The sequence below is a fragment of the Doryrhamphus excisus genome, chromosome 4, assembly GCF_030265055.1.
Source record: "Doryrhamphus excisus isolate RoL2022-K1 chromosome 4, RoL_Dexc_1.0, whole genome shotgun sequence".
NCBI lineage: Eukaryota > Metazoa > Chordata > Actinopteri > Syngnathiformes > Syngnathidae > Doryrhamphus > Doryrhamphus excisus.
In genome coordinates, this window is record NC_080469.1 from 24846165 (window position 1) to 24860874 (window position 14710).

General features: G+C 39.2%; 1 protein-coding gene across 2 annotated transcripts in view; it reads left to right on the forward strand.

Annotated features, from left to right (window-relative positions):
- Positions 1 to 14710, forward strand: part of fras1 (Fraser extracellular matrix complex subunit 1) — a 212828-nt gene that overhangs the window by 118735 nt on the left and 79383 nt on the right. For both annotated transcript variants that reach the window (XM_058069763.1, XM_058069762.1), the window contains exons 18-19: positions 6159 to 6299; positions 11488 to 11634. In XM_058069763.1, coding sequence (XP_057925746.1) covers positions 6159 to 6299; positions 11488 to 11634 — 288 coding nt within the window. The remainder of the gene's footprint in view (positions 1 to 6158; positions 6300 to 11487; positions 11635 to 14710) is intronic.

Below are 14710 nucleotides of genomic sequence, written 5' to 3' on the forward strand. Positions count from 1 at the left end.
AACACATTACTACCACTAAATTCATCACACAGCAACTTAATGCCCCATAGGTCTGTATACAAATACAAATATACCGCGATAACAACATAACAGTTCACAGTGTCATATTTCAACATATTACTAACATTAAATTCATCACACAGCAACTTAATGCCCCAAAAGGTCTATATACAAATACAAATATACCGGGATAACAACATAACAGTCTAGCTCACAGTGTCATATTTCAACATATTATAACATTAAATTCATCACGCAGCAACTTAACTCCCCAAAGGTCTGTATACAAATCTAAAAACATGTCCCAATATGAGTTTGAAATTAAAAAAAAAACACAATTTTGAAGTTTTCCCATAAGGCATTACATCCGAGCAACACATTCATTTGGATGCTGCAATGACGTCAGCTTCCCTCTTTTTGTTTTGGGCTCCAGGTGTCACTTTATGATATGAACACATGCGATTTATACAACAGAATTTTACACTAATGTAAATAAAACCCTTAAGAAATTATATTTTTAGGCTTTGTAGTAAAAACACAGAGGGGGGGCGGGCCGCAAATGGCCCCCTGGGCCTCACCTTAGACACCCCTGCATTAAGGCAATGTTTTATATCACATTTTCACATTCTTATCACTCACACAAGGATAAAAAATTGAAGTAGAATGAGTAATAAATAATACACAAGTACGTTGTAAAGCAAAACATAATAAAAATATATTTTGGTTTCCCCCTCGGAGGAAAATATCCTTACAAAACGAAAGACACTATTTTGGGGACTTAATGTTTTTGGCTTAACGTGTCGCAACGGGACTCTATTTGGTAAATACTTTTTCTATAATTGTACTGCATGTACTGCTGTAGGTGTATTTCTGTGCGTTCTCCTCCTCCACTGCTCCTGCCCTGAAGCAGTGTACAAAGATGGCGCATAAATAAGCACCGGAGACTCTTAGACTCCAACGTTCACACACACACATGGTGAGATGTCTGAAAGACGAATTCCAGGCGCTGGTCTCCTGACAGAAACACAAATATAATCGTTGTCTGACTCCCAACCAATCATAAACAATCCCAATCAAACAAAAGTACTTTTAAAAATATCAAATATTATTGCAGTGATTCCCAACTGTTCATTGATTTGTGGTGGACCGCTATGAATACATTTGGACCGCAACAGGTACATGGCCTCATTCGACTCTCCAAATTTTGCCGGAGTCAGCACAAAACCGAGTAATGAGCCGCGTTCCTTAGTAAGTACTGCTCCAGATAATTGTACTGCATGAACCCAAAAACTCATTTTCATCAGAGGACACCACACGCTAAAGTTATGGATCACACATGGATTACGGACAGCAGCACCGTAACCAGTTCCCGGGCGGACTTCCCGAACGTACTTCCTCCCATCGTCGTAAAAAACGTAGACAATAGAGGACTACATTCTCAGAAATGTTTGTCTATGACTTTGTTTATGATGTTTTCCAAAAAATGTCCATTTGGTTCGTCAAAGACCGGAGCTGACCTTCAATGTCGAGTCGAATAATGACTTTAAATTGTCAGCAAGGTTTACTGAAGCTTAGCTTTGTTCAAGACTCCAAATTGTCTTTGATTAAAAAAAAAACGTACATTCAGTTCGTCAAAGATTGTATAGCTGATCTCTGACGATAACAAAAATGCATAAGTCAGTCAGGTTGATGTTGACCAAAACACGAAAGACCCAAAGTTTACGAATACCTGCGTTAGGTTTGTTGATCACTCAAAATTGTCGTTTTTTGACTTGTCAAAGACTGTAGCTTACCTTCGAAATCAACAAAAACAGGTATATCAGGTTGAATGACGAGCCTAAGGTTACAAATACCCACGTTAGCTTTGTTGAAGACTCCAAATTGTCTTTGATGAAAAACGTACATTCGGTTCGTCAAAGACTGTAGTTGATCTCTGACGATAACAAAAACGCGTACGTCAGTCAGGTTGATGTTGACCAAAACCCGAACATTTGTTTCATCAAAGACCCGAAGTTTACGAATATCTGCGTTAGGTTTGTTTATCACTCAAAATTGTCTTCGATTTTTCCAAAAAGTTTGTTTTTGACTTGTCGAAGACTGTAGCTTACCTTCGAAATCAACAAAAACAGGTATATCAGGTTGAATGATGACCTAAGGTTACAAATACCCACGTTAGCTTTGTTGAAGACTCCAAATCGTCTTTGATAAAAAACGTACATTCGGTTCGTCAAAGACTGTAGTTGATCTCTGACGATAACAAAAACGCGTACGTCAGTCAGGTTGATGTTGACCAAAACACAAACATTTGTTTCATCAAAGACCCGAAGTTTACGAATACCTGCGTTAGGTTTGTTGATCACTCAAAATTGTGTTCGATTTTTCCAAAAAGTTCGTTTCGACTCATCGACTCGTCAAAGACTGTAGCTTACCTTCAAAATCAAAAACAGGTATATCAGGTTGAATGATGACCTAAGGTTACAAATACCCACGTTAGATTTGTTGAAGACTCCAAATTGTCTTTGATAAAAAAAAAACGTACATTCGGTTCGTCAAAGATTGTAGCTGACAACAAAAAACCACATACGTCAGGTTGATGTTAACCAAAACATGAACATTTGTTTCATCAAAGACCCTAACTTTCTGAATACCTGCATTTGATTGTGTTCAGTTACCTTCGATTTTAACAAAAACAGGCATGTCAGGTTGAATGCTAACCATAAGGTTACGAATACCCACGTTTGTTGACGACTCCAAATTGTCTTTGATGTTTACAAAAACGCACTTTGGTTTGTCAGGGACTGTATAGCTGAAATTTGGCGATAAACAGTTGGGCGTTTTCATTCAAAAATGTAGAGAAAGTCAAATGAAGTTTAAAGGTTTACCAAATGTTTACCAAAACAAGTACTTGAAATGATCCTGGATCTTTATCACCATATGTTGGGTTAGGATTAGGGTTTGTGTTGAGGTTGGGATTAGCGGTTTTTAGCGGTCCATTGTCTTTATTGCGATGAAAACATGTACAGTATGTTAGTTTTGCTGAATACAAGGTTTGTGTTTATGAATGTTTATGAACATATGTAGGGTTAGGGTTAGGGCGACGGTTTGTGTTGAGGTTGGGGTTCTGGGTTTGTTGGTCGGTTGTCTTCAGTGTGTCAAAAACATCGGACAGAATGTTTGTTTTGCTGAAGAGAAGATCTTTGATGTCAGGTTAGGATTAGGGTTTGTTGAGGTTGGGTGTCAGGGTTTGGTCGATTGTCTTCAGTGGGTCCAAAACATGTACAGTATGTTAGTTTTACTAAAGATCGGGTTTTTGGTGTTTACTAAAATATGTAGTCGAAAATAGCTTTGATGTTTGTGAAAATATGTCGGGTTAGGAATGGGGTTTTTTGAGGTTGGGTGTCAGGGTTTGGTCAATTGTCTTCAGAGTAATGAAAACATGTACGGTATGTTCATGAATATATCAAACAAACAACTAGTGAAATTCAACTATGACAAATGTTATAGGTTTTTACAAAAATACCTACAAATGTTGAGGCGGTTCCGTGAAGTTGAAATTGTCTTTGACGTTTATGCAAGTCTGTAGGTTTGCGTCAAGTGTCGATATCAGATATCGGACACCCGGAAGGCGGAAGTTAAGGTCGACAACAATAACAACACGTCAAATTGACAACAGCACTCTCCGGCTAAGAGCGCGTCCCGCTGTGTTGAGGGCCCGCAGCCGGATGCAGCTGACAACCCGAGGACGTGTAATTATCAACACACTTGCATGTTGAAAGGTCTGACAGCACAAACCCGAGCAGGACTTCATCCCCCCGCCATCAGTCTGTTTGCGGTTAGCGGCTGCCAGCGCCGATAGCGCTGCTACGCTTGTTTGTTTGCGTGCTCCCAAAACACATCAACGGGTGACAAGTCGATAATCCACCTGTTCAGCCAAGTACAAACAGAGGACAAAGAGCGAGTGCGGGGGGGTGGCAGCTGTGGGCTCCAAAGCTCATTAAAGGCGCGCCATAAAGTGATAAACAATGTCACGGCAAATCCTGATTTGTAGAAATAAGCCCATCACGACTGGCTAGCGTACAATTACACCGTTGATTGTGCGATGCTAGCATAGCTCGTCCATTTGCCTGCAAATTAGTGCAAACTCTTGGCTATACCTGCATTGTACGAGAAGAAGCGAGAGTTATGGCCGCTTCACCATGACAACCCGCTCACGATGCCCTGAGAATCTGACGGTCCCTGGCTGTCCCGGAGCAAGCTTCCCAAGGGAATTGGGTTTGAAATTTACAGTAGCTTTTGAGATACCAGTCCTGGAACTTTTCTGACGAACTCTGTGTCAACTTCTGCCTAAAAAAAAAAAGTGACTCCCAGAGCAGCAACCAAAGAGAGAGACTGACAACGTGTGTGATGAAGGAATTATGAGGCTGTTCAATTTCGACTTTTGTGGTTTTTGAGTACAGCGATGACGTTCTTATAATAATATAATAAGCATTCATTTCATGAATTTAGTGAAATTTTGTTAAATTTTTAAATTTACGAAATTTTACAAAAAAATTACGAAATTTTTAAATCATTCTGATAATCCAAATACAAAAAAAATGTCACCCCTCCAGATGTGCTATATATATATCACTAAAATGACACTTACTATGGTAAAAAAAAAAAAATTATGAAAAATGAAATTTAAAAAAAGTGGCTAATCTGAGTCCAGACAAAAGTGACTCCCATAGCAGCAACGAAAGAGAGAGACTGACAACATGTGTGATGAAGGAATTATGAGGCTGTTCAATTTCGACTTTTGTGGTTTTTGAGTACAGCGATGACGTTCTTGTAATAATATAATAAGCATTTATTTCATGAATTTAGTGACATTTTGTTAAATTTTAAAATTTATGAAATTTTACAAAAAAAATCAGAAATTTTTAAATCATTTTGATAATCCAAATACAAAAAAAATGTCACCCCTCCAGATGTGCTATATATATATATCACTATATTGACACTTACTATGGTAAAAAAAAAATTATGAAAAATGAAATTTAAAAAAAGTGGCTAATCTGAGTCGAGACAAAAGTGACTCCCAGAGCAGCAATGAAAGAGAGAGACTGACAACATGTGTCATGAAGGAATTATGAGGCTGTTCAATTTCGACTTTTGTGGTTTTTGAGTACAGCGATGACGTTCTTATAATAATATACTGTAATAAGCATTCATTTCATGAATTTAGTGAAATTTTGTTGAATTTTTAAATTTACGAAATTTTACAAAAAAATTACGAAATTTTTAAATCATTTTGATAATCCAAATACAAAAAAAATGTCACCCCTCCAGATGTGCTATATATATCACTATATTGACAGTTACTACTTAAATTAAATTAAATTAAATTAAATTAAATTAAATTAAATTAAATTAAATTAAATTAAATTAAATTAAATTAAATTAAATTAAATTAAATTAAATTAAATTAAATTAAATTTTAAATTAAATTAAATTTTAAATTAAAAAATAAAAATTAAAAATAAAAAAATATATATATATACATGCAAAAATCTTAAACTATATTAGGAAAGCAGGAAGTGAACAAATGTAACAGTTACTGATTGTAAAAGCACCAGATGGAGGGGTAGGATTTAATAAGCTTTGCTTCTTCCTACTCCTTTTGGACATGTGGAACTGGGAACTGATTATGGGATGTAATCTGATGCATGTTCAAATGCAATAATACCATTACCATAACCATTACCATAACCATTACCATTACCATTTTTGGGGTTTATGGAAGTCATCCAGCATATCATGCACTGTCATGGATGAAGAACTTCCACGGCATGTTGGTCCAAAAAAAAAAAAAATGCTTTCTATAAAAATAAAGCTGCCACTTTTGAGCCACAAGCTAGGAACAACAACACGAGGCAAATTTAGCGCTTGCCAATCAGGTTGGGTGATGTATGCTAGCAGTGGACAGGTATCACTCTAGCTGAATAAAATAATAATAATAATAATAACAACACAACAGGGCAGAACACAAGACCCACATAAGAGTCAAAGAAAACTTTTCTTCATGATTTGGAAAACGAGTAAACAACATTCTCGCCTTCTTTGTTGTTTTGCCGCAAATATGAATACTCTGCCTGCTGTCCTTTCCGCCCCCCCCCCAGAATGTCATCCCTCCTGCTGGCACTGCACCGGACCATCTGCAGACAACTGCTCGTCCTGCCCTTCGCCGTCCAGCCTTCTCGAGGGACGATGCGTCCCCTTCTGTCCGCAAGGTTTCTTTGTCCAGGAAAACCAGTGTCAAGGTGAGCATGTTAGTCAAATACCTTAACTTGGAAAGAAGCAACGATTTTCTTTCATCCGGGTCCTTGTAGTCCCGGGTCCTTGTAGTCCCAGGTCACTGAATCGATGAACCGGACTCTCATTGAGCGGGTTTTATCAAGTCATGCTCAAAAGACGAGATAATGAAACAGATGAAACGAGATTACTCCAATATTCCAGTTGCAATCCATTAAAACAATCAAGTTCATGCTAAAATACTAGATAGGACAGCACTAGTCTGAAGGTTAGGAACCGAATCCAAATTATCTGTCCTCCTAGGTAGAGGAAAACAAACAAAAAGAGGAGATTAAATACTTTGGAACCTGAACCAAGCCCCAGACTAAACTCAAGCTATCCTATCTAGTATTTTAGCATAACTGATGAAGCCTGCTTACATTGGAGCCGTAACATCTTCGAGGACAATCCATTTACTATCGAGTCACTGCTCTCTAAACAGGATTTATCAGTTAAATCCCAAAGGACCAGATAGAACAGCGCTCGTTGGAGGTGATGGTGCAGACTTTCAAGTATTTATCCTCTTCGTTTTGTTTGGAGAAGGAGGAAAGGAGAAATACTTTGATACCTCAACCAGCTCCTCTGTCCTAGCTAGTCTTTAAGGACACACTGATGAAGTCTTCCCAGACAACCTTAGCCTTCATCAGTGTATGCTTAAAGACTAGATAGGACAGCACTAGTCTGAGGGTAAAAAGCCGGATCCAAATTATCTGTCCTCCTAGGTAAAGGAAAACATAAACAAAAAGAGGATAAATACTTTGGAACCTGAACCAAGCCCCAGACTAAACTCAAGCTATCCTATCTAGTCTTTTAGCATAACTGATGAAGTGCTCACATGAGAGCCGAAACATTTCGAGGACAGTCCACTTAGGATCATGTCACTGCTCTCTAAACAGGATTCATCAGTTAATTCCCAAAGGACAAGATAGAACAGCGCTCGTCTGAAGGTGATGGTGCAGACTTTCAAGTATTTATCCTCTGTTTTGTTTGGGCGGGCCTCGAGCTTAGAGGAGAAATACTTTGATACCTCAACCAGCTCCTCTGTCCTAGCTAGTCTTTGAGGACACACTGATGAAGTCTTCCCAGACAACCTTAGCCTTAATCAGTGTATGCTTAAAGACTAGATAGGACAGCACTAGTCTGAGGGTAAAGAACCGGATCCAAATTATCTGTCCTCCTAGGTAGAGGAAAACATAAACAAAAAGAGGATAAATACTTTGGAACCTGAACCAAGCCCCAGACTAAACTCAAGCTATCCTATCTAGTCTTTTAGCATAACTGATAAAGTGCTCACATGAGAGCCGAAACATCTTTGAGAACAGTCCATTTACTATCAAGTCACTGCTCTCTAAACAGTATTTATCAGTTAATGCCCAAAGTACCAGATAGAACAGCACTCGTCTGAGGGGATGGTGCAGACTTTCAAGTATTTATCCTCTTTGTTTTGTTTGGGCGGGTCTCGAGCTTCGAGGAGAAATACTTTGATACCTCAACCAGCTCCTCTGTCCTAGCTAGTCTTTGAGGACACACTGATGAAGTCTTTCCAGACAAGCTTAGCCTTCATCAGTGTATCCTTAAAGACTAGATAGGACAGCTCATGTCTGAGGGCATAGTGCAGGATCCAAATATGTAGCAGGATGCCCAAACAAGACGAGGAGGACTTTAAACCTAAATCACCAACCTACGCTCAGACTTGAATCAAGCTGTCCTATCTAGTCTTTATGGATGAAAATGCAAATTGATGAAACAGTTTTCTACTTATATTATTTTGTCATTTTCTAATCTGCTTTTTTTCGCTAGCGGTTTACTTTATTAGTATATTAGCATTAGCATATTAGCATTAGCATGACGTAGCCAAGCTTACAGAGTTCTTACAGTTTTCATCTGTGACCTCATTTCAACTCAAAAGATCTTTTTTTGTCTTTTTGCACAACTAAATAGTTGATCTTGTGGAAAAGGCTTTTTGAAGAACTTTTTAACAGAAATGCTAGCTGGAGACACGTAGCTAAGGAGAGAGAGTCGCTGTAAGAAGACAGATAGGCCGGGACTATTTCCCACGGGACGCCAAAATAAATGGGCTTCGTTTTGCTTTGCTTTTTTTTTTTTTTTTTTTCCTCCTCCCAGTGTTGAGTGGCTCATTAGAAGCTGGAGCCGCATGGCCTCAACGCTTATTGTTTTTCTGTCTTAAACTTTCACCACAAAGTTGGGCTGCTGCTGACCTCTGCAAGAAGCTAAGAGCATTTTTTTTTACCATCATTAATTTGAAATTATTTCACTTTTTTGTCTTTGTTTTGGGGGCTTATGGCAATGAATTGTTTGGCTAGTCATCATCCAGGGATATTAATTCAACATATGCATTACAGATGTATGATATCTTTATTTATAAACCCATGCTCATAACTTTTCGCTTCTCAACAACCAATGTACTGTATTTTCTGGACTATAAGTCACTCCGGAGTATAAGTCACATAAGGCCAAAAATGCATAATTAGGTAGAAAAAAACATACATAAGTCACACTGGAGTATAAGTCGCACAAGGCCAAAAATGCATCATTAGGTAGAAAAAAACATACATAAGTCGCACTGGAGTATAAGTCGCTCAAGGAAAAAATACATCATGAGGTAGAAAAAAACATACATAAGTAGCACTGGAGTATAAGTCGCACAAGGCAAAAATGCATACTTAGGTAGAAAAAACATACATAAGTCGCACTGGAGTATAAGTCACACAAGGCCAAAAATGCATAATTAGATGGAAAAAAACATACATAAGTCGCACAAGGCCAAAAATGCATAATTAGGTGGAAAAAAACATACATAAGTTGCTGCGGAGTATAAGTCGCACAAGGCCAAAAATGCATACTTGGGTAGAAAAAAAAAACATACATAAGTCGCACTGGAGTATAAGTCGCACAAGGCCAAAAATGCATCATTAGGTAGAAAAAAAACATACATAAGTCACACTGGAGTATAAGTCGCTCAAGGAAAAAATACATCATGAGGTAGAAAAAAACATACATAAGTAGCACTGGAGTATAAGTCGCACAAGGCAAAAATGCATACTTAGGTAGAAAAAACATACATAAGTCGCACTGGAGTATAAGTCACACAAGGCCAAAAATGCATAATTAGATGGAAAAAAACATACATAAGTCGCACAAGGCCAAAAATGCATAATTAGGTGGAAAAAAACATACATAAGTTGCTGCGGAGTATAAGTCGCACAAGGCCAAAAATGCATACTTGGGTAGAAAAAAAAAACATACATAAGTCGCACTGGAGTATAAGTCGCACAAGGCCAAAAATGCATCATTAGGTAGAAAAAAAACATACATAAGTCACACTGGAGTCGCTCAAGGAAAAAAATACATCATGAGGTAGAAAAAAACATACATAAGTCGTACTGGAGTATAAGTCGCACAAGGCCAAAAATGCATAATTAGGTAGAAAAAAACATACATAAGTTGCACTGGAGTATAAGTCACACAAGGCCAAAAATGCATAATTAGGTAGAAAAAAACATACATAAGTCGCACAAGACCAAAAATGCATCATTAGGTGGACAAAAACATACATAAGTCGCTGCGGAGTATAAGTCGCACAAGGCCAAAAATGCATTATTAGGTAGAAAAAAAACATACATAAGTCGCACTGGAGTATAAGTCGCTCAAGGCCAAAAATGCATAATTAGATAGAAAAAAAACATACATAAGTCGCACTGGAGTATAAGTCACACAAGGCCAAAAATGCATAATTAGGTGTGAAAAAAACATACATAAGTCGCACTGGAGTATAAGTCGCACAAAGCCAAAAATGCATAATTAGATAGAAAAAAACATACATACGTCGCACAAGGCCAAAAATGCATTATTAGGTAGAAAATAACATACATAAGTCGCACTAGAGTATAAGTCACACAAGGCCAAAAATGCATAATTAGGTAGAAAAAAACATACATAAGTCACACTGGAGAATAAGTCGCACAAGGCCAAAAATGCATAATTAGGTAGAAAAAAAAAACATACATAAGTCGCACTTGAGTATAAGTCGCACAAGGCCAAAAATCCATAATTTGGTAGAAAAAAACATACATAAGTCGCACTGGAATATAAGTCGCACAAGGTCAAAAATGCATAATTAGGTAGAAAAAAACATACATAAGTCGCACTGGAGTATAAGTCGCTCAAGGCCAAAAATGCATAATTAGGTAGAAAAAAATATACCTAAGTCGCACTGGAGTATAAGTCGCTCAAGGCCAAAAATGCATAATTAGGTAGAAAAAAAAACATACATAAGTCACACTGCAGTATAAGTCGCACAAGGCCAAAAATGCATAATTAGGTAGAAAAAAACATACATAAGTCGCACTGGAGTATAAGTCGCTCAAGGCCAAAAAATGCATAATTAGGTAGAAAAAAAACATACATAAGTCGCACTGGAGTATAAGTCGCTCAAGGCCAAAAAATGCATAATTAGGTAGAAAAAAACATACATACGTCGCACAAGGCCAAAAATGCATTATTAGGTAGAAAATAACATACATAAGTCACACTAGAGTATACTAAGTCGTACAAGGCCAAAAATGCATAATTAGGTAGAAAAAAAAAACATACATAAGTCGCACTTGAGTATAAGTCACACAAGGCCAAAAATGCATAGATAGGAAAAAACATACATAAGTCGCACAAGGCCAAAAATGCATAATTAGGTAGAAAAAAAAAACATACATAAGTCGCACTGGAGTATATGCCCCACTGGGATCTAATATCATTTTCAAAGCCCCAGAAATTAGTATTAGTATTAGTATTAGTATTAGTATTAGTATTACTATTAGTATTAGTATTATCTTTGGTTTATACAAGCTGTGAAACACATTAATGTCGCTATGCAAGGAGATTACTTGCCGAGTTGATTCTTTTGTCAGCGTGAATCATAATTAAAAAGCACAAAAATGTAATTTCCTGGAAAAATGGAATGGGATAATAAGATTATGTGTAAGTGTGGCTATTAAACGTAGCATTAAAGCAGCCCCCAGATCAGTTTCCAAGCTACAAATTTTCCTGCATGTTTTTTTCTTCATGTTTCTTCATGTTTACGTAAAACAAGTTTTCACAGTTTTTACCATCCCCCCCCCCCCCCCCCCTACTTCTTTCCAGCGTGCCATCCTTCCTGCCAGATGTGCTCGGGTCCCTCCCAGGCCGACTGCACCTCCTGCCCCCCGCCGGCGTCCCTGCACGGCGGCTACTGCAGGACCAGCTGCCAGGAGGGACATTTCCTCGGCGCCAGGACTGCAGAGTGCCTCAGTGAGTCAGAGTCAGAGTGCGTCGTCGTTGTCGTAGCGCATGCATATTTTTAGCTTGAGCGGACCCCCGGTGGGAACGCCGGCGCTGACTCTGGCGGTGGCGGTGTTGCCGCATCGGCCTTTACGCCTGGCGTCACATACTTTTAGTGAGTCGCCTCACGTGTGTCTCTTTCATCCCGCGTCTGCATTATTCATGAGGGATGTCATCTTTGGATAGTCCATGGACTAGAATGGTCTAGAATGTCTTTAGTTCCTCTTTACTTAATATCTCACCTGACTATCAGTTCCAGTCTTACGGTCCCCTGCACTCGTGTCCCATGTAGGGAGGGTCCAAAAAACTAGTGGCTCCTTGGGCTAATAATTCCGAGCTCTGTTGTCAAAGTTCTAGGTCATTTGGGTCTTGAGTTTCCAAGCTTGAAGGGTGTTCAGGTTACCAGATCCTTGGGTTTTGTGTTCCTAGGCCCACTCAAGGTTTCTTGAGTTCTCAAGTACTCAAAACCTTGAGTTCTTGAGTTCTCAAGTACTCAAGGTTTCTTGGGTTCTCAAGTACTCAAGGTTTTGAGGGGCCTAGTAACACAAAACCCAAGGATCTTGTGACCTGAGTTCTCAAGTACTCAAGGTACTCAAGGTTTTGAGGGGCCTAGGGTCCGATAAACTAGTGGCTAATTCCGAGGTCTGTTGTCAAGGTTCTAGGTCTTTTGGGTCTTGAGTTTCCAAGCTTGAAGGGTGTTCAGGTCACAAGATCCTTGGGTTTTGTGTTCCTAGGCCCACTCAAGGTTTCTTGAGTTCTCAAGTACTCAAAACATTGAGTTCTTGAGTTCTCAAGTACTCAAGGTTTCTTGGGTTCTCAAGTACTCAAGGTTTTGAGGGGCCTAGGAACACAAAACCCAAGGATCTTGTGACCTGAGTTCTCAAGTACTCAAGGTACTCAAGGTTTTGAGGGGCCTAGGGTCCGATAAACTAGTGGCTAATTCCGAGGTCTGTTGTCAAGGTTCTAGGTCTTTTGGGTCTTGAGTTTCCAAGCTTGAAGGGTGTTCAGGTCACAAGATCCTTGGGTTTTGTGTTCCTAGGCCCACTCAAGGTTTCTTGAGTTCTCAAGTACTCAAAACATTGAGTTCTTGAGTTCTCAAGTACTCAAGGTTTCTTGGGTTCTCAAGTACTCAAGGTTTTGAGGGGCCTAGGAACACAAAACCCAAGGATCTTGTGACCTGAGTTCTCAAGTACTCAAGGTACTCAAGGTTTTGAGGGGCCTAGGGTCCGATAAACTAGTGGCTAATTCCGAGGTCTGTTGTCAAGGTTCTAGGTCTTTTGGGTCTTGAGTTTCCAAGCTTGAAGGGTGTTCAGGTCACAAGATCCTTGGGTTTTGTGTTCCTAGGCCCACTCAAGGTTTCTTGAGTTCTCAAGTACTCAAAACATTGAGTTCTTGAGTTCTCAAGTACTCAAGGTTTCTTGGGTTCTCAAGTACTCAAGGTTTTGAGGGGCCTAGGAACACAAAACCCAAGGATCTTGTGACCTGAGTTCTCAAGTACTCAAGGTACTCGAGGTTTCTTGGGTTCTCAAGTACTCAAGGTTTTGAGGGGCCTAGGTTCCGATAAACTAGTGGCTAATTCCGAGGTCTGTTGTCAAGGTTCTAGGTCATTTGGGAATTGTGTTCCTGTCAAGTTCCAGTGCTTATGGTTCTAGGGTCTTGAGTTTCCAAGCTTGAAGGGTGTTCAGGTCACAAGATCCTCTGGTTTTGTGTTCCTATGCTCCTCAAAACCTGGCATTCTTGAGCTCTCGAGTACTCAAGGTTTCTTGAGTTCTCAAGTACTCGAGATATCAAGTACAAGATCCTCGGGTTGTGTGTTCCGAGGCCCCTCAAAACCTTGAGTTCTTGAATTCTCAAGTACTCAAGGTTTCTTGAGTTCTCAAGTACTCAAGTTTTCTTGAGTTTTCAAGTACTTGAGTTTTCTTGAGTTCTCAAGTACTCACGTTTTCTTGAGTTCTCAAGTACTCAAGGTTTTGAGGGGCCTAGGAACACAAAACCCGAGGATCTTGAGAACTCAAGAAACCTTGAGTACTTGAGAACTCAAGAGCAAAGTTCAATGTTCCTAGGCCCCTCAAAACCTTGAGTTCTTGAGTTCTCAATGCTCAAGGTTTCTTTAGTTCTCAAGTACTCAAGGTTTCTTGAGTTCTCAAGTACTCAAGGTTTTGAGGGGCCTAGGAATATTGAACATTGTTCTTGAGTTCTCAAGTACTCAAGGTTTCTTGAGTTCTCAAGTACTCAAGGCTTTGAGGGGCCTGGGAACATTGAACATTGTTCTTGAGTTCTCAAGTACTCAAGGTTTTGAGGGGCCTAGGAACATTGAACATTGTTCTTGAGTTCTCATGTACTCAAGGTTTCTTGAGTTGCAAGTACTCAAGGTTTCTTTAGTTCTCAAGTACTCAAGGTTTTGAGGGGCCTAGGAACAACATTGAACATTGTTCTTGGGATCCAAGGGTGTTATATTTCCAATGGTCCTGTGTACCCAGGGCTCTTTGGGTCCAAGATTTGGTATTCCCAATGACCTTTGTTCCAGTGGTCTTCTTCTAGTGTCTAATGGTCCCAGTTTTTTTTTGATCCTTGGGTCTTATGGTCCCATGACTCTTGTTTGCGTCCATTGTATTATTTTTTCAGGACCTGGGGAAGTTCTTCATCCCCAGATCTTGTCTTCTTTGTCGCTATCCACCAAAAAGGACTTTCTCAAGCTGACTACCAAAAGAAACGAGTGTATGGAAGATAAATAGCGAATTCTGGATTTGTTTTGTTTTGTTTTTGCTCCTCACCGAGTAAAGAAATAAGATTTGACCTCCTGCTGAAGATTAAAAACAAGTTGACATGATTGGAAGTCAGCGTGGAAGGAAGCCATGGGGAGCAACGAGACGTTTAATTACTCTTTCTGATGACACGTGGTCTTCTCGCTCGGTTCGATGCTCCAGATGAACACAAACATTCGCACAAACAGACACACTTGGTCAATCAAACATCAGGAGATCAAGCAGGTGGACTTAAAATTAAAATTAAAATTAAAATTAAAATTAAAATTAAAATTAAAATT